The 23,773-nt window shown below is 38.8% G+C and overlaps 1 protein-coding gene across 1 annotated transcript in view; it reads left to right on the top strand.

Annotated features, from left to right (window-relative positions):
* Nucleotides 1–684: 684 nt before the first annotated feature.
* Nucleotides 685–23,773, top strand: part of SS18 (SS18 subunit of BAF chromatin remodeling complex) — a gene marked incomplete in the record, with an annotated part of 210,531 nt that continues 187,442 nt past the window's right edge. The window contains 3 exon segments of the mRNA XM_053714991.1: nt 685–892; nt 11,611–11,687; nt 11,793–11,877. Coding sequence (XP_053570966.1) covers nt 824–892; nt 11,611–11,687; nt 11,793–11,877 — 231 coding nt within the window.

Here is a 23,773-nt window from a genome sequence, read left to right as displayed (position 1 = left end):
ACAGATGGAGATCTGCACAATGTAATTTTTCATTGTATTGGGTCTGTGATTGACTAAACATATTTCAAGGGTTTTCCAAGCAGTGCACTAGACTAGAAAATGATTATGGCACGTACCGACTACATCTCATCAGACCGTTCGGCAGCTGAGTTATATTAATATACAGTATTAGATGTTACTTTCTGACAGGAAAATGAGTTTACAGACGCAATCGTGCCTAAAATATGATAATGATTGTATTAAATCCTTGTAGCCGATAGGAAGGAATTTCTCTCGCGTTATTACCACCAGACCAGTACTTTTTGATCGCGTTAGAACAGTGGCATGTACCAATGCGCAAAATAGGGTGGTTTGTAATAGCATTGTTCAATAACAAGTTTTGTATTTCTCATTCTATGAGTTTAAAATATATTAAAAACACGTTTTATGTGCGATATTGTGTCTTGCAACCAAGAATACACAATATATGCTTCTATTATACACGCTGTTAAACTTTACCAAGCATTGACTATGAGTGAAGCAAGCAAGAGTAGAGGCTTTAGACGAGTAATAATCTGATATTTTTTACGGTAATTGATTTTTATTATAGTACCATTCAGTTTAGAAAAAAAACACCTTAACCAAGTCTGACTTTTCACACCCCTCCACATTTGTACATTTGGATAGGTCTTGTAGTCTCGCGGTTTGTGTGCGTGCGCGCTGTAAAGATACTGTGACCCGGTAGTATTAACAGACACTGAATTAGGATTATTACATTTCCTGGACTGTGTCCTATTCTATTTTAAAATTTGCTTTTGATAGATAACGTTTTTCTTGTTTAGTCATGTCGGTTGCGTTTGCAGCTCCGAGGCAGCGGGGGAAGGGTGAGATAACGCCAGCCGCCATACAGAAGGTATAACATAAAGAGATGGAGCTGGTCTTGTGAGTCGCGATTATTGTGTATAGTCAGCTTCTGCTAATGTGCACGTTGTAGTTTAATTTTGTTAAAGGGAGTTTCCAGCCAACATATGTGTTGGCTGGAAACTCCCGTATGCATTTCAGTTTTGAATAGAATATATTTTCTAGTATAGCTGTTTTAGCAACAAAAATGTTTCGAGTTAAAGCTATATTTTAGTATACTACGTGCACTAGCCTTTTATGCTTTGAAAAAAAGGTAACACCAACTCTTAATAGAAGCATTTTTGCATATATATATATATATTTATATATATATATATATATATATATATATATATATATAATCTATCTATGCATATCGATTTAAATGTCCCTTTAAATACTGTCCAACTACTGTATGTCATATAACACAAAGGGCTAGCAATTTTGTGTTAAAAGGACAAAAACCCCAAACATTTTCTTTCATGATTCAGATAGAGAATACACATTTTAAAAAGTTTCCAGTTTACTTTTATTATCAAATTTATTTCATAATCATGTTGTTCTTTGTTGAAGAGATACCTAGGTAGGTAGCGCGCACATGCCTGACGCACTACATGACAGGAAAAAGTGCTGCCATCTAGTGCTCCTGCTAACTTATAACATTGTTGCAAATCTGCTGCCATATAATACTGCAGGCATGTGCACACTCAAGCTTGTATTTCTGCTTTTCAAATAAGGAAAACAAAGAAAATGGTAATACAGTAAAAGTAAATTAGAAAGTTGTTTTATCATTTTATGTTATTTCTAAATCATGAAAGATAAAATGTTGGTTTTATGTCCCTTTAATTGGTAAGGGGGTTCAGTTCAGGGCTGTCAAAGTTACTTTAGTGTTTTGGTCCAAGGGACAAGAAGGGGCACAATATTTTGGGATGTAACAGCTCTTTTCTACCCATAACCATCATAAGGATACAAAGAAGGGGACGTTTGTTTTGCTTTTTTTCCTATTATACATACATCAGTCATTTCCCAAGTATTTCACTTCAATTTGGCATTTTGTTAGCTACAGAGGGGGACCCAGAGGCATAACTTTTCTTTACTTTCTGCGTTGAGATTTTTTTAGAGAATTTTCTGCAGGTCATTTTTAAATAAAATTTAATTTTTAAATTAGACAGTTACACTAAGGCACCAGTTAAATTCCAATGTGTTGATTAACTGAAGAATAAAGCATTTTTTTATGATTTATATATAGTGCAGTAATTGACTATTGCATTGCAAATTAGCTGCATACAAAAAAAGAAATTTAAAAATGTCTCTAATAAAGCTGTTTCCTTTTCTCTTGGTCTAACATAGAAATGTAGTAATAAAAAGATGCAGTGCTCTTACATTTAGAATCAACAGACTGGGAAATCTCTGAGAGCCAGTCAATGTGCTGCTGCTTTGCAGCGCTACTGCATATTTGACTGCTCACTTAAAACAGCACTTTGCCCTGGATGCACTGTGCTAAGGAAAATTGACACAGTGCCACCAGAACACAGGTCTGTTTGAAGAGAACTGTGGGGCAGCACTACAAAGTTATAGTGTTAACAGTTCCTGCATGTGTCCTGTTCTTTCTGCAGACATGCTGCATTTTCTGTGATGACATCTCACATCACTGTATGTTCTGCCTTGGGGGAGGGGGAGATAGGGAGCCGAGAGATGCCCCCTCTCCTGCTATAGAAAATATCCCTGGTGTGTAGTGGCAATCTGTTTCTTTCTCATCTCTGAGAGGCTTTATACTTAATGTACATTTTTAAGAATAAGTGCCCGGTTTTTAAAAATACTATAAAAAACAGGGGCACTTTTATTTATCAAACTTTACATTGAAGCATTTTTTTAAAAATACATACCTTTTTTCTTTAGGAAACTGACACCGGCGATCCTCCTCCCGCTTCTCATGCTGTACTTAGCATATTGATGACGAATCTGGCTTTCTCCTATTGTTGCTTGGCCCCACGAGATGGACGCTTTGGTATGCATGCAACGATTGGAGGAAGCCGGTTTCCTCATTGCTGTGCTTTGTACAGCAGGAGCTGGGGGCGGAGGATCGCCAGTCTGAGTTTCTTAAAAAAAATGGTAAGTATTTAAAAAAAAAATAATAAAAAAAAATGCTCCAATGTAAAGTTTAATGAATGTAAGGGCCCCTGTTTCTTTCATGTAATTGGCAAGAGTCCATGAGCTAGTGACATATGGGATATACAATCCTACCAGGAGGGGCAAAGTTTCTCAAACCTCAAAATGCCTATAAATACTCCCCTCACCACACCCACAATTCAGTTTTACAAACTTTGCCTCCTATGGAGGTGGTGAAGTAAGTTTGTGCTAAGATTTCTACGTTGATATGTGCTTCTCAGCATTGTTGAAGCCCGATTCCTCTGAGTACAGCGAATGTCAGAGGGACGTGAAGGGAGTATCGCTTATTGAATACGATGATTTCCCTAACTGGGGTCTATTTCATAGGTTCTCTGTTATCGGTTGTAGAGATTCATGTCCTACCTCCCTTTTCAGATCGACGATATACTCTCAAATTACCATTACCTCTACTAATAACTGTTTTAGTACTGGTTGGCTATCTACTATATGTGGATGGGTGTCTTTTGGTAAGTATGTTTTTTTATTACTTAAGACACCTCAGCTATAGTTGGACACTTTCTGCATTTATATAAAGTTCTAAATATATGTATTGTACTTATATTTGCCTTGAGTCAGGTTCATGTATTTCCTTTAGCAGACTGTCAGTTTCATATTTGGAAAATATTAACATCTTTTAAAGAATTTTTTTTTCTTACCTGGGGTTTAGTCTTTTTTCAATTGACTACTTCTTGCAAATTGCGGGCGGCATTAGGCCAGCGGGTGCGTCAAATGCTAAACTTTATTGCCTCATTCTTGGCGCGAAAATATTTTTGGTGTTGAAAAATACGTCTGACGCAGTTTCATCATTTCCGGCGTCATACTTGACGCCGAGACCTTTTACACAGTTGCGTCATTAGTGACGCGAGTGTGTCATTTCCGGTTATTTTTGGCGCCAAAAAAAGTTTACGTTACGTTGTGCGTCATACTTGGCGCCAAACTTTTCATTATTTCAATACCCCATTGATGTTTGCCTCTTGCTTTTTTCTCTGTCAGAGGCCTATGCTATTTGTTTTTTTTTCCCCATTCCTGAAACTGTCATATAAGGAAATAGATCATTTTTCCTTTATATGTTGTTTTTTCTCTTACATTTTGCACAATGTCTCAATCTGATCCTGCCTCAGAAGTTTCTGCTGGAACATTGCTGCCTGACATCGGTTCTACCAAAGCTAAGTGCATTTGTTGTAAAATAGTTGAAATTATTCCGCCGAATATCATTTGTAATAGTTGTCATGATAAACTTTTACATGCAGATAGTGTATCCATCAGTAATAGTACATTGCCAGTTGCAGTTCCTTCAACTTCTAATGTGCATGATATACCTGTAAATTTTAAAGAATTTGTTTCTGATTCTATTTTGAAGGCTTTGTCTGCATTTCCACCTTCTAATAAATGTAAAAGGTCTTTTAAAACTTCTCATTTAGTTGATGAAATTTCAAATGACCAACAACATAATAATTCATCCTCTTCTGATGAGAATCTATCTGATACAGAATATCCTTCCTCAGACATTGACACTGACAAATCTACTTATTTATTTAAAATAGAGTATATGCTTTCTTTATTAAAAGAAGTGTTAATTACTTTGGATATTGAGGTAACCAGTCCTCTTGACGTTCAGTCTAATAAACGTTTAAATGCTGTTTTTAAACCTCCTGTGGTTTCTCCGGGGTTTTTTTCCTATTCCTGAGGCTATTTCTGATATGATTTCTAGGGAATGGAATAAGCCAGGTACTTCTTTTATTCCTTCTTCAAGGTTTAAAAAAATTGTATCCTTTACCAGCAAAATCTATAGAGCTTTGGGAAAAAAATCCCCAAAGTTGATGGGACTATTTCTACTCTTGCTAAACGTACCACTATTCCTATGGAAGATAGTACTTCCTTTAAGGATCCTTTAGATAGGAAGCTTGAATCTTATCAAAGGAAGGCCTATTTATATTCAGGTCATCTTCTCAGACCTGCAATTTCTTTGGCTGATGTTGCGGCTGCATCAACTTTCTTGTTGGAGAATTTAGTGCAACAAGAATTGGATTCTGACATATCTAGCATGTTGCAGTAAGCGAATAATGCTAATCATTTCATTTGTGATGCCATTTTTTATTTTATCAAAATTGATGTTAGATCCATGTATTTAGCTATATTAGCTAGAAGAGCTTTGTGTCTTAAATCTTGGAATGCTGATATGACATCTAAATCTAGAGTACTATCTCTTTCATTCCAAGGTAATAATTTATTTGGTTCTCAGTTGGATTCTATTATTTCAACTGTCACTGGGGGAAAGAGAGTTTTTCTGCCTCAGGATAAAAAAACCTAAGGGTAAATCTAAGGCTTCTAACCGTTTTCGTTCCTTTCGTCAGAATAAGGAACAAAAACTCGATCCTCCCCCCAAGGAATCTGCTTCCAATTGGAAGCCTTCCTCAAATTGGAATAAATCCAAGCCATTTAGGAAACCAAAGTCAGCCCCTAGGTCCGCATGAAGGTGCGGCCCTCATTCCAGCTCAGCTGGTAGGGGGCAGATTAAGGTTTTTCAAGGATTTTTGGATAAAATCTTTCCAAAATCATTGGATTCAGAGCATTGTCTCTCAAGGGTATCGAATAGGATTCAGAGTAAGACCTCTTGTGAGAAGATTTTTTTTTTCTCTCACGTATCCCAGTAAATCCAGTAAAAGCTCAGGCTTTCCTGAAGTTTGTTTCAGACCTGGAGTCTTCAGGGGTAATCATGCCATTTCCTCCTCAGGAACAAGGTTTGGGGTTTTATTCAAACCTATTCATTGTACCAAAGAAAGAAAATTTTGTTAAGACCAGTTCTGGATCTGAAAATTTTGAATCGTTATGTAAGAATACCAACTTTCAAGATGGTGACTATAAGGACTATTCTGCCTTTTGTACAGCGTGGACATTATATGTCCACAATAGACTTGCAGGATGCATACCTTCATATTCCGATTCATCCAGAACATTAGCAGTTTCTGAGATTCTCTTTTCTAGACAAGCATTACCAATTTGTTGCTCTTCCATTTGGCCTAGCAACAGCTCCAAGAATCTTTTCAAAGGTTCTGGGTGCCCTACTCTCTGTAATCAGAGAACAGGGTATTGCAGTGTTTCCTTATTTGGACGATATCTTGGTACTAGCTTAGTCTTTACGTACTGCAGAATCTCACACAAATCAACTAGTGTTGTTTCTTCGGAAACATGGTTGGAGGATCAATTTACCAAAAAGTTTCTTGATTCCCCAGACAAGGGTCACCTTTTTAGGCTTCCAGATAGATTCAGTGTCCATGACTCTGTCTCTAACAGACAGGAGACGTTTAAAATTGGTTGCAGCCTGCCGGCACCTTCAGTATCAGTTATTCCCTTCAGTGGCTATGTGCATGGAAGTTTTAGGTCTCATGTGAAAACTAGCAGAGGGGATTGCGTCCGATGCTTCAGTCATGAGACCTAAAACTTCCATGCACATAGACACTGAAGGGAATGACTGAGACTGAAGGTGCCGGCAGGCTGCAACCAATTTTAAACGTCTCTTGTCTCTACAGCTTTGCATGCTGAATCATTGGTGCAGGGATTATACAAAGATATCACAATTAATATCCTTGAATACCAATGTGCGACACTCTCTGACATGGTGGATAGATCACCATCGTTTATTTCAAGGGGCTTCTTTTGTTTGGCCAACCTGGACTGTGATCACAACAGAAGCGAGTCTTTCAGGTTGGGGAGCTGTTTGGGGATCTCTGGCAGCACAAGGGGTTTGGAAATCTCAAGAGGCGAGATTACCAATAAATATTTTAGAACTCCGTGCAATTCTCAGAGCTCTTCAGTTTTGGCCTCTGCTAAAGAAAGAACTGTTCATTTGTTTTCAGACAGACAATATCACTACAGTGGCTTATGTCAATCATCAGGGTGGGACTCACAGTCCCCAAGCTATGAAAGAAGTTTCTCGGATACTTGTTTGGGCGGAATCCAGCTCCTGTCTAATCTCTGCGGTGCATATCCCAGGTGTAGACAATTGGGAGGCGGATTATCTCAGCCGCCAGACTTTACATCCAGGGGAGTGGTCTCTCCATCCAGATGTGTTTTCTCAGATTGTTCAGATGTGGGGTCTTCCAGAGAGAAATCTCGTGGCCTCTCATCTACACAAGAAACTTCCCAGATACCTGTCCAGGGATGTTCAGGCGGAAGCAGTGGATGCGCTGACACTTCCTTGGTGTTATCATCCTGCTTACATTTTCCCGCCTCTAGTTCTCCTTCCAAGAGTGATCTCCAAAATCATCATGGAACAGTCATTTGTGTTGCTGGTGGCTCCAGCATGGCCACACAGGTTTTGGTATGCGGATCTGGTTCGGATGTCCAGTTGCCCGCCTTGGCCACTTCTGTTACGGCCAGACCTACTATCTCAAGGTCCGTTTTTCCATCAGGATCTCAAGTCATTAAATTTGAAGGTATGGAAATTGAACGCTTAGTACTAAGTCATAGAGGTTTCTCTGACTCAGTGATTAATACTATGTTACAAGCTCGTAAATCGTTCTCTAGAAAGATTTATTATAGAGTTTGGAAGACTTACATTTCATGGTGTTCTTCTCATAAATTTTCCTGGCATTTATGGAGGGTTTGGATAAGGGTTTGTCTGCAAGTTCCTTGAAAGGACAAATCTCCGCTCTTTCTGTTTTATTTCACAGAAAGATTGCTATACTTCCTGATATACACTGTTTTATACAGGCTTTAGTTCGTATTAAGCCTGTTATTAAATCAATTTCTCCTCCTTGGAGTCTTAATTTGGTTGAAGGCTTTACAGGCTCCTCCATTTGAACCTATGCATTCTTTGGACATTAAACTACTTTCTTGGAAAGTGTTGTTCCTTTTGGCCATCTCTTCTGCTAGAAGAGTTTCTGAGCTATCTGCTCTTTCTTGTGAGTCTCCTTTTCTGATTTTTCATCAGGATAAGGCAGTTTTGCGGACTTCTTTTCAATGTTTACCTAAGGTTGTGAATTCTAACAACATTAGTAGAGAAATTGTTGTCCCTTCCTTGTGTCCTAATCCTAAGAATTCTTTGGAAAGATCCTTACATTCTTTGGATGTGGTAAGAGCTTTGAAATATTATGTGGAAGCTACTAAAGATTTCAGGAAGACTTCCAGTCTATTTGTTTTATTTTCTGGTCTAGAAAAGGTCAGAAGGCTTCTGCTATTTCCTTGGCTTCTTGGTTGAAACTTTTGATTCATCAAGCTTATTTGGAGTCGGGTCAGGCTCCGCCTCAGAGAATTACAGCTCATTCTACTAGATCAGTCTCCACTTCGTGGGCTTGAGGCTTCAGTTGATCAGATTTGCAAAGCGGCAACTTGGTCCTCTTTGCATACATTTTCTAAATTCTACCATTTTGATGTATTTGCTTCTTCGGAAGCAGTTTTTGGTAGAAAAGTTCTTCAGGCAGCTGTTTGTTTTATTCTTCTGCTTTTGATTTAAGTTTTTTTCTTTCAAAAATGAAAATAAACTTATTTTTTTGGGTTGTGGATTAATTTTTTCAGCAGAATATGGCTGTTTTTATTCTCTCCCTCTCTAGTGAGTGGAGATCCACATCTTGGATATTGATATCCCATATGTCACTAGCTCATGGACTCCTGCCAATTACATGAAAGAAAACATAATTTATGTAAGAACTTACCTGAAATTCATTTCTTTCATATTGGCAAGAGTCCATGAGGCCACCCTTTTTATGGTGTTTATGATTTTTTGTATTAAGCATAATTATTTCCAAATTTCCTTTGTTGATGCTTTCTACTCTTTTCTTTATCACCCCACTGCTTGGCTATTCGTTAAACTTAATTGTGGGTGTGGTGAGGGGTGTATTTATAGGCATTTTGAGGTTTGGGAAACTTTGCCCCTCCTGGTAGGATTGTATATCCCATATTTCACTAGCTCATGGACTCTTGCCAATATGAAAGAAATTAATTAATCAGGTAAGTTCTTACATAAATTATGTTTTTTAATAGTATTTTTTAAAAACCAGGCACTTATTCATTAATATGTAATGCCCCACTAGGTAAAAAAAAAATATTGGGGGGGGGGGGGGAAATTATTTTAGCTACCCTATTATTCCATCTACAAATTATTGCTTTGTTACAACGGTCACCTACATTTTTAAAGGACTTGCGACTGTTTTGTAAAGTCAAAATCCTCTTTTTGAAGTGAGTGTGATATACCTTTCTTAAAGGGACACTCAAGTCAAAATTAAACATTTATGATTTAGATAGAGTATGCAATTTTAACCAACTTTTTAATTTACTTTAAAACTCTCTCTTTATATTTACACCTTTTTGAGTCACCAGCTCCTACTAAGCATGTGCAATAATTCACTGAATATACGTATGTGAAGTTGTGATTGGCTGATGGCTGTCACATGATACAGGAGGAGTGGAACTACTAGACATAACTGAAATTTGCCAGAAAAAAAATCTACTCCTTATTTGAAGTTCTGACTAAGTGCTATTGCATTGTCTTGTTTTCATGCATTTGTTGATTATGTAAATCTACTGTATTTACTGGTTCTTTAAGTGGTGCAGGGGCTCAGTGTGGATTCATTATGAGCCTCCTACACTGTACTACTTAAAGGTACAGTCTAGTCCAAAATAAACTTTCATGATTCAGATAGCGAATTTAATTTTAAACAATTTTCCAATTTATTTTTATCACCAATTTTGCTTTATTCTTTTGGTATTCTTAGTTGAAAGCTAGACTTAGGAGGTTCATATGCTAATTTCTAAGCCCTTGAAGGCTGCCTCTTATCTTGGGGCATTTTTACAGTTTTTCACCACTAGAGGGTGTTAGTTCATGTGTGTCATATAGATAACACTGTGCTCACGCACGTGGAGTTCCAGTGAGCCAGCTCTGATTAGCTAAAATGGATGTCTGTCAAAAGAGCTGAAATAAGGGGGCAGTTTGCAGAGGCATAGATACAGCGTAATCACAGAGGTAAAAAATGTATTTATATAACTGTTGGTTATACAAAACTAGGGAATGGGTAATAAAGGGATTATCTATCTTCTTAAACAATACAATGTCTGGTGTAGACTGTCCCTTTAAAGAGTAAGTGCTTGTGTGTGGCTATGTCACCACAACAAAACCACCACACACTTAGAATCTGGAGGGGTCCCACTTCAATTAGCCTATTGAAAATGAGTAAATGGATGAGATGGAGTGCTGGTATGTTCTCCAAATAAGTAGATGTTATTTTCTATTTTTTACTTCAATGCTGCACCACCATATATCACATGGATAAAGCTCTCTTTGTTCAACCTCTTAAGGACATGTGACGGAATGTTTCCGTCATAAAACAATTGAGCAAACTAAAAGCTGTGTCCTTAAAGGGTTAATTTAAATAGACATGACAAAATAACCTAAAAGCACTCTTTTTAGTGAGCAATTTTATATGTCTCTCACAGAGGGATTTTTTTTTTTTTGTAAGTGCCAAAGGCTTTTAGACCGTATTAATCACCTTAGGACATAAAACAGACAATTTTTTGGACCCATTGACAGCCTACACTGATAACATGCTAAGTTAATGTATACACTAAATATTGCCATTCATGAAATCAGATTCTGCAAAGAAAAAAATATGGTAGCAACACGGCACAAACGCCAGAACCGCTGAACCTAAAAAATATATTTGAAGCATATATGTTTAGTCATACAATCTGTGTTGTCATAGATATTATTTTTTTGATAAGTGCATTTGGAAGTTTTGGATACCTCCGAATGCGGCTGCTTATGCTTTTCAGCAATGTTCTTGTGAAACTTCAACACACTGAGATCTGGATTTGAACAGATCCTAGTGTTGTAGTTTCAGAAGAATAAATTTGACATTTCGGAAGTATCCAAAACCTCAGAATGTACATATCTAATAATGTTTTGACGTTTTGTTTATTTTCAGTGATGTGTGTGTCCTTGGTTTACATTTAGAATGTCTTGGCTTTTGCATGTTTATGCAGATTTATAAATAATGGCTTTAAGGGGACAGTTCAATCAAAATCAAATTTTAATGATTCAGAGCATACAATTTAAAAAAAACTTCCAATCTATTTGCTTTGTTTTCTTGATATTTATTGAAAAACATACATAGGTTCAATATCAGGAATGCATCACTGGGAGTTAGCTGCTGATTGGTGGCTGCAGTGCACATATATGCCTTTTGTCATTCTCACCTGTGTTAATCTAGCTCCCAGTAGTGCATTGCTGTTTCTTCAACCTAGGATACCAAGCAAATAAAGAAAGTTTAATAAAGTTAAATTGAAAATGTTTTAAAATTCTCTTTGAACTGTGAAATTAAAATGTTTGGTTTTACGCTCCTTTAAGAAAAAACAACAACATTTTTTGCCATCTAAAATATAATATTTCACCAGCAAGCATAAAATATTAGTAGTTACATTAACCCTCTTTCTGTTAGGTAAGAATCTATTAATATATTTGTTTCAAATAAAAAAATACCCATGCACATGTTCAGTTTTTATGCCTCTTCCCCATTTGCTAATACATTTGTCAGTCTGTTAGTAAATATTGAACTTTATTTTTTCCAGATGCTGGATGAAAATAATCATCTAATTCAGTGTATAATGGATTATCAGAACAAAGGAAAGGCTTCTGAATGTTCACAGTAAGTAATGCTGTCAGAGTTAAGACTCTGGCTTGTCAGAAGTTGTCTTAATGTCTTGACAAGGTGTTGGTATAGATGTGACAAAGATTTGTTTGTATTTAATAGGTATCAGCAGATGTTACATACCAATTTGGTCTATCTAGCCACAATAGCAGACTCCAATCAAAATATGCAGCCTTTATTACCAGCAGTAAGTACATATATGTATTTAGAAAGTGAACTGAATAAATGCAAAGTGTACATTAAAAGCAACTTATTTTACCTTTGATACAAAGTGTCTGGTCAGTGGGATTGTGACATTAAATAGCCAAATTCCTATTGATCTTTTGGTGGACAGTGAAACTGCAGCAAAAGCATATTTCTTTCCCTGTTGTTCAAAATGCCTTAATTCAAATGCAACTTAACCCCTTAATTACCAGACCACTTTTCCATTTGTTGACTGTTTGGGACCAGGGCTATTTTTACATTTTTGCGGTGTTTGTGTTTAGCTATAATTTTCCTCTTACTCATTTACTGTACCCACATATATTATATACAGTTTTCTCACTATTAAATTGACTTTCTAAAGATACCATTATTTTCATATCTTTATAATTTACTATAATTTATTTTAAAAAATATGCTAAAAAAATGGAAAACACTTTTTTAACTTTGACCCCCAAAATCTGTTACACATCTACAATCACCAAAAAACACCCATGCTAAATAGTTTCTAAATTTTGTCCTGAGTTTAGAAATACACAATGTTTACATGTTCTTTGCTTTTTTTTTGCAAGTTATAGGGCAATATTATTTTATTATCAGGTATTTGTAGAGCGCCAACAGGTTCTGCAGCGCTATGATCAAATGGGGAGAGAGGGTCCTGCCGAGAGTTGCACTGTTGTAGTCTGCTCTTATGAAGGTGAACTACAAACAGCTGGGCTCATAGGCTTACATGCTATGGGGTTTTAGGGGATAGCAGTGGAGATAGGAAGGTTAGTGTAGGTTGTAAGCGTCCCTGAATAGTAGAGTCTTCAGGGAGCAGTTGAAGCTTTTAAAACTAAAGGAGATTCTTGTGAAGCGAGGCAGAGAGTTCCATAAGATCGGAGTCAATCTGGAGAAATCCTGTAGACGGGAATGTGAGGAGGTAACGAGTGGAGAAGGGTAGGAGATTATGAGCGGAAGGAGAGTATCTGGAGACAAGGTCTGAGATGTAGGGGGGAGCAGTGCAATTGAGGGCCAGTGAAAGGATTGGCAGAGAGGTGCGGCAGATGAAGAGCGACGTGCAAGGAAGATGAACCTGGCAGAGGCATTCTTTATGGATTGTAAAGGAGCTAGGCGGCAGCTAGGGAGACCAGAGAGGATAGAGTTGCAGTAGTAGAGGTGGGAAAGGATGTGAGAGTGGATTAAAATCTTTGTTGTGTCTTGTGTAAGGAAATGTCTAATTTTAGCAATGGTTTTTAAGGTGGAAGCGGCTGACTTTAGCCAAGGACTGAATGTGAGTAGTGAAAGAAAAATCTGAGTCCAGTGTGACCCCAAGACATGGGGCATGTGAGGTTGGGGTAATAATGGAGTTATCAACAGAGACATGGGGGGTGGAGATTTTGGAAGAAGGGGGGCAAATAAGGAGCTCAGTTTTGGAGAGCTTTAGCTTGAGGTAGTGAGAGGACATCCAATATGAGATATGAGAGACACAGTTAGTGACACGGGTTAGCAAGGAAGAAGAGAGTTCTGGTGCAGGGAGGTAGATTTGGGTGTCGTCAGCATACAAATGATAATGAAACCCGTGGGACTTTATTAAGGAACCTAGTGAGGATGTGTAGATTGAGACGAGGGAAAAGGGGACAGAGCTTTGCGGTACCCCAACAGAAAGAGGTAACGGGGCAGAGGATGCCCCAGAGAAGGCTACACTAAAGGTACGGTTAGACAGATAGGAAGAGAAACAAGAGAGAGCTGTGTCACAGATGCCGAAGGATTGGAGGGTATGGAGCAAAAGAGGGTGGTCGACAGTATCAAAGGGTGCAGACAGATCGAGGAGGAAAAGTAGACGGAAGTGGCCTTTTGATTTTGCGGTAAGTAGGTCGTTGGTAACCTTAACAATTGCTGTCTCTGTTGAGTAAGGGGGTGAAATCCAGATTGCAGTGGGTCAATGAGGGAGTTTAGTGTAAGGAAATGGGATAGACGTGCATATACTAGCTTTTCAAGAAGCTTTGAGGCAAGAGGTAGTAGGGAAATAGGGCGGTAGTTGGATGGGGAGGTTTGATCGAGAGGTTTTTTGAGGATAGGTGTGACTAATGCATGCTTAAGAGATGTGGGAACTATACCAGTTCTGAGGGAGAGGTTGAAGATGTGTGTGAGTATAGGGGTAAGGGTAGAAGAGAGGGAGGGGAGTAGTTGTGAGGGGATAGGGTCGAGGGGACAGGTAGTGAGGTGAGAGGATAGTATAAGGGCAGAAACTTCATCCTCTGTAACAGGGGCAAAAAAAGCAAAATTTATGGCTATGTGGGTCTTGGATGATTGTGAGCTTTTGAGGGGGAGGGAGACTGGTAGTATGTTAAAAGCTGATATCATTTCTGATGGAGTCGATTTTGTTGTTGAAGTAGCTGGCACAATCTTGGGCTGAGAGAAAAGTTGTGGTGGGGGTGGGCGGAGAAGAGTATTGAATGTGGAGAACAGACGTTTTAGGTTTAAAGAAAGAGTGGAGAAGTAATGTTGCTTATATAGATTAAGGGCCGAATAGTAAGAGTTCAAGATGAACTTATAGTGAAGAAGTCAGCAGAACTCAGATTTCCTCCAGTGTCGCTCAGCAGTACGGGAACATCTGCATAGGTACAGTGTCAGAGGAGTATGCCAGGGCTGAGGATGAGTGTTTGTTTTCAGAGTTATGGTAAGTAGGGCCAGGTTGTCAAGGACCGATGTAAGGGTGGAGTTATAGTGGCAGATGGATTCATCAGGACAGGGAAAGGAGGGGATGGAAGAGAGAAGAGGTTCGAGAGAGCTAGCAAGCTGTTGCTGATCTAATGACTTGATTCTTCTGTTTAGTGTGAAGGGTAGAAGGAAGGGAGAGTTGTAGGGAGGGAGGTGATGGTACAAGTGAGGAAGTGGTGGTCAGAAAGAGGAAAAGTTGAGTTTGTGAAGTTTGAGATAGTGCATCGATAACTGAAAATCAGATCAAGGGAGTGACCATCTTTGTGAGTGGGAGAGTCAGTCCATTGTGACAGGCCGAAAGAGGAAGTGAGTTGCAGAAGTTGTTTTACAGAGGAGGCAGTGGGATTATCAACAGGGAGGTTGAAGTCACCGAGAATGAGGGCAGGGGAATCCGAGGAAAGGAGGTAAGGTAGCCAGGCAGCAAAGTGATATAGAAGTAGAGTTGCAGAGCCAGGGGGGCGGTATATGACTGCAACGCGTATAGAGAGGGGAGAGAATAAGCAAATCTCGTGTGTTTCGAATGAAGAAAATGTGAGGGAAGAGAAGGGCTGTATTTGTTGAAAGGTAAATACCAACACCACCTCCTTGTCTATTGTCAGACCTAGGAGTGTAGCTGAAGTGGAGACCCCCATGTGACAGTGCAGCAGAGGAAGCAGTGTCTGAAGGAGAGAGCCTGGTTTCTGTGGGAGATAGAGGTCATGGATAGAAGTGAGTTTGTTGCGTACAGGGCGAGAGTTCCATAGTGCACAAGTGAACAGTGTGGTGGCTCTCGATGCAAGAGGAACAAGATCAAGGTTACCAGAGTTTTGTTTTTGAAGTCTATTGAAGGACACACATGGGTGTGCAGGGCAAGGAAGTTGTGGGGGACCAGGATTAGGGGAGATGTCGCCAGCAGCTGGTATGAGCAAGAGGGAGAATGACATGAGATGAGATGCAGATTTGCGGTAGTGAGACTGTTTTTGTGATGAGTTGCAAAGGGGAGAGAGAGTCGTTAGGAATGTGTGAAGTATGAATGAAGCATGAATACATAAGTAAGGTGAGGTTAAGAGAGATGGGCTAATGTGCAGTTGGTGAGGGGTAAGGAGTAATTGAGTAAAGTAGTTTGTTAAACAGACAAAAGTTGGCAAAAAGGAATATGAAGATATTGCGCATTTTTAAAAAATAGTCAGTGTATAAAACTCATTATTAAAACAGAACTTGCCTTATCCCTTGTCCAATCCTTGTATAATTTGTTGTGCCTCACTTATAAATGTTCACTTAAAGTGAATGTCAATTTTGATGCTAAAGTACCCAGTTTTTAAAAATTTGATTAAAAGCAGGGGCACTTTAATAAATCAAAATTTCCATTTCACTCCTGTTGAGAAAAAAAACTTACCTTTTTTAAACTTGACAGTAGCTTCAGCTTCCTCTGGTTGTTGCAAGCTATTTCTGATGTCAGAAATGATGGATAGGACATCCTCCAATCACGGCTTCCCCCGGGGGAATCAGTGTCTGATTCAACGCCGGGATTGGAGGAAGCCGGATTCCTCATTTTAGACCCAGGAAGAGGCTTTGCGACGGGTGGAGGAAGCTGGAGCTGCTGTAAAGAATATTTCACTCCTGTTAAGAGAAAAAAATATATATTTTTTTCTCTTAACAGGAGTGAAATATAGATTTTGATGAATTAAAGTGCCCCTGTTTTTAATCAAATTTTTATAAACCGGGCACTTAAGCATCAAAATTGACATTCACTTTAATTCTTGTATAATTCGTTGTGCCTCACTTCTAAATGTTCACTTAAGAGATGTGAACAGATGATCTTACAATATTGCTGTCTAACCTACATTGCTAACCCCTGCATTGCTTTCCCCATAGCAGTGTTAAATATATAGGCCACAGCATTCAGCTGAATGCAATAAATTAGGTAATGACCTGATCAAAGACAGTCAAAGGCCAATTGGGAAAATTTTGATTCAGGGTGAGATAAGTTAAAAATAACAGACAATAGAATTTGGGGGAGGCTGTGGTTAAACCATTAGTGAAATTATAAATTTCGGAATTAAAACAAGTATTTGCAAGGTTTGAACATCATAGATAAAGGCAAGATATCAGCAGGGTAAATACATCATTAATTGTACAGACAAATGCAAAAAGAGAAGCTTGAAATACAGATGACACAAACAGGGAAAAAGGCAGGATTTAAATGCAGGGGCCCAATTCACATACCAAAAGAGAGGCTTGAAATACAGATGACACAAAAACAGGGAAAATGGCACTTTGCTATTTCCAAACTATTTTTTTTCTTCAAAATTAGCGATAGTTACATTGTTACAATGATATCTGTCAGAAATCCCTGAATAACCCTTCATGTGTGTATATATTTTTTTTTTTTTTGTAGACAACCAGAAGTATTGATCTAGGCCCATTTTGGTATATTTCATGCCACCATTTCCCCGCCAAATGCGATCAAATAAAAAAAAAAAAAACGCTAACTTTTTCACAATTTTAGGTTTCTTACTGAAATGAATTACAAACAGTGCAATCATGGCACAAATTGTTGTAAATACTTCTCTGGGATCTCCTTTGTTCGGAAGTAGCAGACATATATGGCTTTGGCATTGCTTTTTGGTAATTAGAAGGCTGCTAAATGCCGCTGCACACCACATGTGTATTATGCCCAGCAGTGAAGAGGTTAATTAGATGGCTTGTAGGGTTAATTTTAGTATTGGTGTAGAGATCAGCCTCCCACCTGACACATCCCACCCCCTGATCCCTCCCAAACAACACTCTTCCCTCTCCCACCCCACAATTGTCCCCGCCATCTTAAAGAGAAGGTCAACTTAATAGTACAGCCTCGTGACATTGCATAGACTTATAAAAATGAGCAGGAGTTTAAGTCATGAATTTTTTAAAAATCTTTTTATTTTCTTATTTTTACCCTTTTAAACTGCTCCGCCGATAAGCGCAGCACTCTCGCCCCCGCCATCTTGTCTAATTGATTGACTGATGACGATTCTTAAACCAACAAAATTCTTGTTTCCCCCCCGGGCCGTGACGTTTACGCAAATGGGCTGAACGCCCTGCGGGGGAAACAAGAATTTAGTTGGTTTAAGAATAGTCATCAGTCAATCAATTAGACAAGATGGCAGGGGCGAGAGTGCTGCGCTTATCGGTGGAGCAGTTTAAAGGTAAAAATATAAGAAAATAGATTTTAAAAAATTCATGACTAAAACTTCTGCTTATTTTTATAAGTCTATGCAATGCAGTGAGGCTGTACTTTTTAAGTTGACCTTCATTTTAAGTACTGGCAGAAAGTCTCTTCCCAAAAGTTGCTAGAGTGACTTGTGATTGTGTAGCAAGAATAATTAGAATGGGAAATTATGTGAGATGAATAAAAAAAATTCACCACTTGTTAGAATATAACCAAGATAAGGCCTGGTCTCTAGGTCAGTTAACAGAAAGTTACACACACCCATTTTCATTGCCCAGCACCAGTGTTTGGATCCATGAGTGAGGATTTCTCAAGCTCTGTCTCAGGTACTTTAAACCACACAAAATGGAATGAATGCTAATGTAGATAGAGCTAGAATGGTGGAGTGAAACCATACTGCCCTCTGGATCTCCTACAGTGTCTCACAGCACCTACAAGCTTTCAGACATTGGTCCGAAGTACGACACCAAAATTATGTTATGTCCCTTAAACTCAAATTTTTTTCTTTCAAGTACTTGTCCTTATGTTTTGTGACACAGTGCAAATATTCTATCAGTTTATTCTTTCCAGTGGCATTTTAACCACTTTGCCGTGACCTCACGACACAGGATGGGATAGCATGTATGGTATGTTGGTGTTACTGTATTTCAACACTATTAGTTATAAGTTGTGAAGAGAACATTTTCCATATCTGTTTTTAGTGTACATTTTTATTGGAGCGTAAAAATATGCTTGTGTATTGTAAACCCTCTCAAACCTGCTAAACACATTACAACTAAACTGCAATAGTGCAAACCTAGGAAATGCTGGTCCTGGAGCTGTGAACATTGCAAGCTTTAGCAGCAGGTGCCGGGAACCGTCCTCGTCTTACCCTGTTCTGTATAGCAGATAAGCATGGATTTTGTTTTTTCTTTTTGGTTCCAAACACCTTCAAAGAAAGCAGAGACTTTGAAATTTTAAGCTGGTTTATTTTTTCCCTATTTCTGTCATGTCAGTCAGTAATATTTAAAGACATAATATTAATCATAATTCAAACAAATAAGTGTTAAAAACATGATTTATACTTTAGTACCCAAAAAGATGAGCTCATGTTCCAAAAATAGACTTCTCTAAATTTTCTCCTTTATTCCAGTAGGAAAAGACAACTAATGCTCATCTATGGGCTCCATGTACTAACCTGGCTGGCGGACAGCTTCTCAACTCTCAAAGCTGTTCGCCCGCCTTTGCTACACACTGGTAACACAAGTGCTTGTGTGACCGAACTCTGACTCTTCATTGTTTGTGAAGCAGGAATCTGCTTTGAAAGAAGCCTGGTGAAATTCTATAAGATGCCTTGTCAGTATTACAAGGCCTCACATGGTTTCTTTAGGGCAATCTTTAAAGGGACACTGTACCCAAATTTTTTCTTTCATGATTCAGATAGAGCATGCAATTTTAAGCATCTTTCTAATTTACTCCTATTGTCAAATTTTCCTTATTCACTTGGTATTTTTATTTGAAAAGCAAGAATTTAAGTTTAGATGCTGGCCCATTTTTGGTGAACAACCTGGGTTGTCCTTGCTGATTGGACAGCACCAATAAACAAGTGCTGTCCATGGTCTGAACCACAAATTGGCTGGCTCCTTAGCTTAGATGTCGTCATTTTCAAATAAAGAAAGCAAGAGAACAAAGAAAAATTGATAATAGGAGTAAATTAGAAAGTTGCTTAAAATTGCTTGCTCTATATGAATCACAAAAGAAAAAATTTGGGTTCAGTGTCCCTTTAACTTGGGAACTGTGTAATCTCATTAGGGGAGTTCACTAATCTGCTTTCCAATATAGTGCTCCTTTAACCCCTTGAGTGCTAACGACGGCTTTGAGCCGTCGCAGAGATTCCCACTCTGGTGCTAACGACGGCTCAGAGCCGTCGCTATCGCTCTCCCACCTTGAGGGAGATCTGTGGGCTCCCACCCGCTCCTACCCCGGCGATCGTGCCTGTAGAGTGACAGGCATCACCGGGGCTTCCCGTTTTGCGTGATGACTTCACGTGCAACTTTATTTATTCTTAACAATGTTGAGTATAGGAGCAGGGGGCATGCTGCTTAGAAGCTTGTTTCTCAGGCATCTAAGCAGCTACAGGTAATCGCCTAACCTTTCCAACAGTGTAAGTCTTGTGGGTCTGAAAAAAATAAAATAAAAATAAAAAAAATTGTTCAATACATAAAAAATAAAAAAAACATTAAAAAATCTTGGCACCCAGGTGGGTAAGTGCTTAGCACTCAAAGGGTTAAAATAAGTGGATTTCTTTCCATACTGGCGATATTTATAGAATTGGACCTTAAGTGCCAATAATAACTTACACCTGTGTACATTATCATAATTAAGAAGTCTAATGCCCTTATAGCTACATATAACAAATATATAAAAAGTAAATAGCTATAGGATCAAACGTAAACTTAAAGGTTTTGATTAAAAAATACAAACTTTCAGCGGGACAAGACAGTGAAGTTAATCACAGCGTGTGAAACTTCCTGGATACATAAGAGTAGTAGCTCCAATCTATGTGTTCCTTATCCTATACCCATCTGCCATTGTATCTGTGTATTTGGGGCTAAAAATAAATTAAGTAGCCAGAGCAAAAAACTGTTCATGATGTAGCATCTCATCATAGGAGACCCCATTTATGTATCTTAGCAACTTTCAAGTATATTAAAGTGATGGTAAATTTAGAGCAATTGGCAAATTCTTAATCCTCAAGTATGTCCCAGATAAAGCGCTATTTCTCTTGTTAAGTGTATCCAGTCCACGGATCATCCATTACTTATGGAATATATTCTCCTTCCCAACAGGAAGCTGCAAGAGTCCACCCACAGCAAAGCTGCTATATAGCTCCTCCCCTAACTGCCATATTCAGTCATTCTCTTGCAAGCCTCAACATAGATAGGAGGTCGTGAGAGTCTGTGGTGCTTTCTACTTAGTTTATTCTTCAATCAAAAGTTTGTTATTTTTAAATGGCACCGGAGTGTGCTGTTTATCTCGGGCAGTATTTGGAAGAAGAATCTGCCTGCGTTTTTCTATGATCTTAGCAGACGTAACTAAGATCCATTTGCTGTTCTCACACATTCTGAGGAGTGAGGTACTTCAGAGGGGGAATGGCGTGCAGGTTTTCCTGCAGATAAGGTATGTGCAGTAAAATATTTTTCTAGGAATGGAATTGACTAAGAAAATACTGCTGATACTGAAGTAATGTAAGTAAAGCCTTAAATGCAGCGATAGCGACTGGTATCAGGCTTATTAATAGAGATACATACTCTTGTAAAAATGTGTTTTAAAACGTTTGCTGGCATGTTTAATCATTTTTTAACATATGTTTGGTGATAAAACTTATTGGGGCCTAAGTTTTTTTCCACATGGCTGGCTTAAATTTTGCATAGAAACAGTTAACTGAAGCTTCCCACTGTTGGCTGTGGCAGTTTGATGTGTCTGTTTTTAAAAACGTCTGTCATTTTTTTTTTTTTTTTTTTTATCATCTGTTTTTTGCATTAAGGGGTTAATCATCCATTTGCAAGTGGGTGCAATGCTCTGTTACCTTATTACATGTACTGTAAAAATTTCGTTTGTTTTACTGCCTTTTTTTCACTGTTTTTCAAATTTTGACAAAATTTGTTTCTCTTAAAGGCACAGTAACGTTTTATATATTTGCTTGTTAACTTGATTTAAAGTGTTTTCCAAGCTTACTAGTCTCATTATTAGTCTGTTCTAACATGTCTGACATAGAGGAAGCTCTGTGTTCATTATGTTTTAAAGCCATGGTGGAACCCCATCTTAGAATGTGTACCAGATGTACTGATTTCATGTTAAACAATAAAGATCATTTTTTGTCTTTAAAAACATTATCACCAGAGGATTCTGTCGTGGGGGTAGTTATGCCGACTAACTCTCCCCACGTGTCAGACCTTTTGACTCCCGCTTTAGGGAATCACGCTCAAATGGCGCCAAGTACATCAAGGGCACCCATAGCGTTTCTTTTACCAGGGGATTCTGTCAAGGGGAAAGTTATGCCGACTAACTCTCCCCACGTGTCAGACCCTTCGACTCCCGCTTCAGGGACTCATGCTCAAATGGCGCCAAGTACATCAAGGGCGCCCATAGCGTTTATTTTACAAGACATGGCAAAGGTGGTGAATAATATTCTGGCAGCAGTATTAGTCAGACTACCTGAAATTAAAGGAAAGCAGTTAGCTCTGGGGGTAGATACAGAGCATACAGACGCTTTAAGAACCATGTATGATACTACCTCACAATATGCTTAGTCTGTGGGTGATTTTTTTTTTGACTCAGGGAAGATGATTTAACCTGATTCTGATATTTCTACATTTAAAATTTATGCTTGAGAACCTCCACTTGTTGCTCAGGGAGGCTTTGGCTGCTCTGAATGAATGTGTACAATCGCAGGGCCAGAGAAATTGTGTAGACTGGATAAATAATATGCAGTGCCGGTGTGTACTGATGTTTTTCCAATACCTAAAGAGGTTTACTAAAAATTTTTTAATAAGGAATGGGATAGACCAGGTGTGCCGTTCTCTTCCCCTCCTATTTTTTAGAAGAATGTTTTCTAATAGTTACCACCACACGGGACTTCTGGCAGACAGTTCCTAAGGTGGAGAGAAGAGTTTCTACTCTAGCTAAGCGTACCACTACCTCTGACGAGGACAGTTGTGCTTTTTAGATCCAATGGATAAAAAATGTTTATTCAACAGGGTTTTATCCTGCAGCCCCTTGCATACATTGCTTCTGTCACTGCTGCTGCGGCGTTCTGGGTTGAGTCTCTTGATGAGGCTTTACAGTTAAGCGACTCCATTGGATGAATATATTTGACAAGCTTATGCTAGCCAATTCCTTTGTTTTCTGATGCCTTGTTCATTTGACTAGACTAACGGCTAAGAATTCTGTTTTTTACTATACTGGCGCGCAGAGCGCTATGGCTTATATCATGGTCAGCTGTCGTGACTTTAATAAATAAGCTACTTAACTTCCCTTCAAGGGGCAGACCCTATTCGGGCCTGGTTTGAAGGAGATTATTGCTTATATCACTGGAGGAAAAGGTCATGCCCTTCCTCAGGATAGGTCTAAATCAAGGGCAAAAAAAAAAAAAGTATAATTTTCGTACCTTTTAAAAACTTCAGGGCAGGTGTGGCATCCTCTTCCTCTAAGGCAAAACAAGAGGAAATTTTTGCTCAGTCCAAGGCGGTCTGGAGACAATCGGACCTGGAACAAAGATAAGCAGGACAAGGAGCCTGCTGCTGCCTCTAAGGCAGCATGAAGGAACGGACCCCTATCCGGTAATGGATCCTATAGGGGGCAGACTTTCATTCTTTGCCCAGGCTTGGGCAAGAGATGCCCAGGATCCCTTGGCATTGGAATTTATATCCCAGAGATATCTTCTGGATTTCAAAGATTTCGCCTTTCACAATTATCTGCAAACCAGATAAAGAAGGAGGCATTCTTACATTGTGTACGAGATCCATCCAGTTCCAAGAGAGGAACAGGGACAGAGTTTTTACTCAAATCTGTTTGTGGTTCCCAAGGAGAGGGAACCTTCAGACCTATTTTGGATCTAAAGATCTTAAACAAATTCCTCAGAGTTCCGTCATTTAAGATGGAAACTATTCGTACCATCTTAACTATGATCCAGGAGAGTCAATAGAGGACTACAATGGATTTGAAGGATGCTTATCCTCACATTGTGATGCATAAAGATCACCATCGTTTTTCAGGTTTGCCTTTCTAGACAGGCATTACCAGTTTGTAGCTCTTTCCTTTGTGATATCTACAGCCCCAAGAATCTTTATGGAGGTTCTGGGGTCGCTTTGGCGGTCCTTAGACCGCGGGGCATAGAAGTGGCCCCTTATTTAGACTACATCCTGATACAGGCGTCAAACATCCAAATTGCCCAGTCTCATACGGACGTAGTACTGGCATTTCTGAGATCACATGGGTGGAAAGTGAA

The sequence above is a fragment of the Bombina bombina genome, chromosome 5, assembly GCF_027579735.1.
Source record: "Bombina bombina isolate aBomBom1 chromosome 5, aBomBom1.pri, whole genome shotgun sequence".
Lineage (NCBI taxonomy): Eukaryota > Metazoa > Chordata > Amphibia > Anura > Bombinatoridae > Bombina > Bombina bombina.
This window is presented reverse-complemented; position numbering and strand designations above follow the sequence as displayed.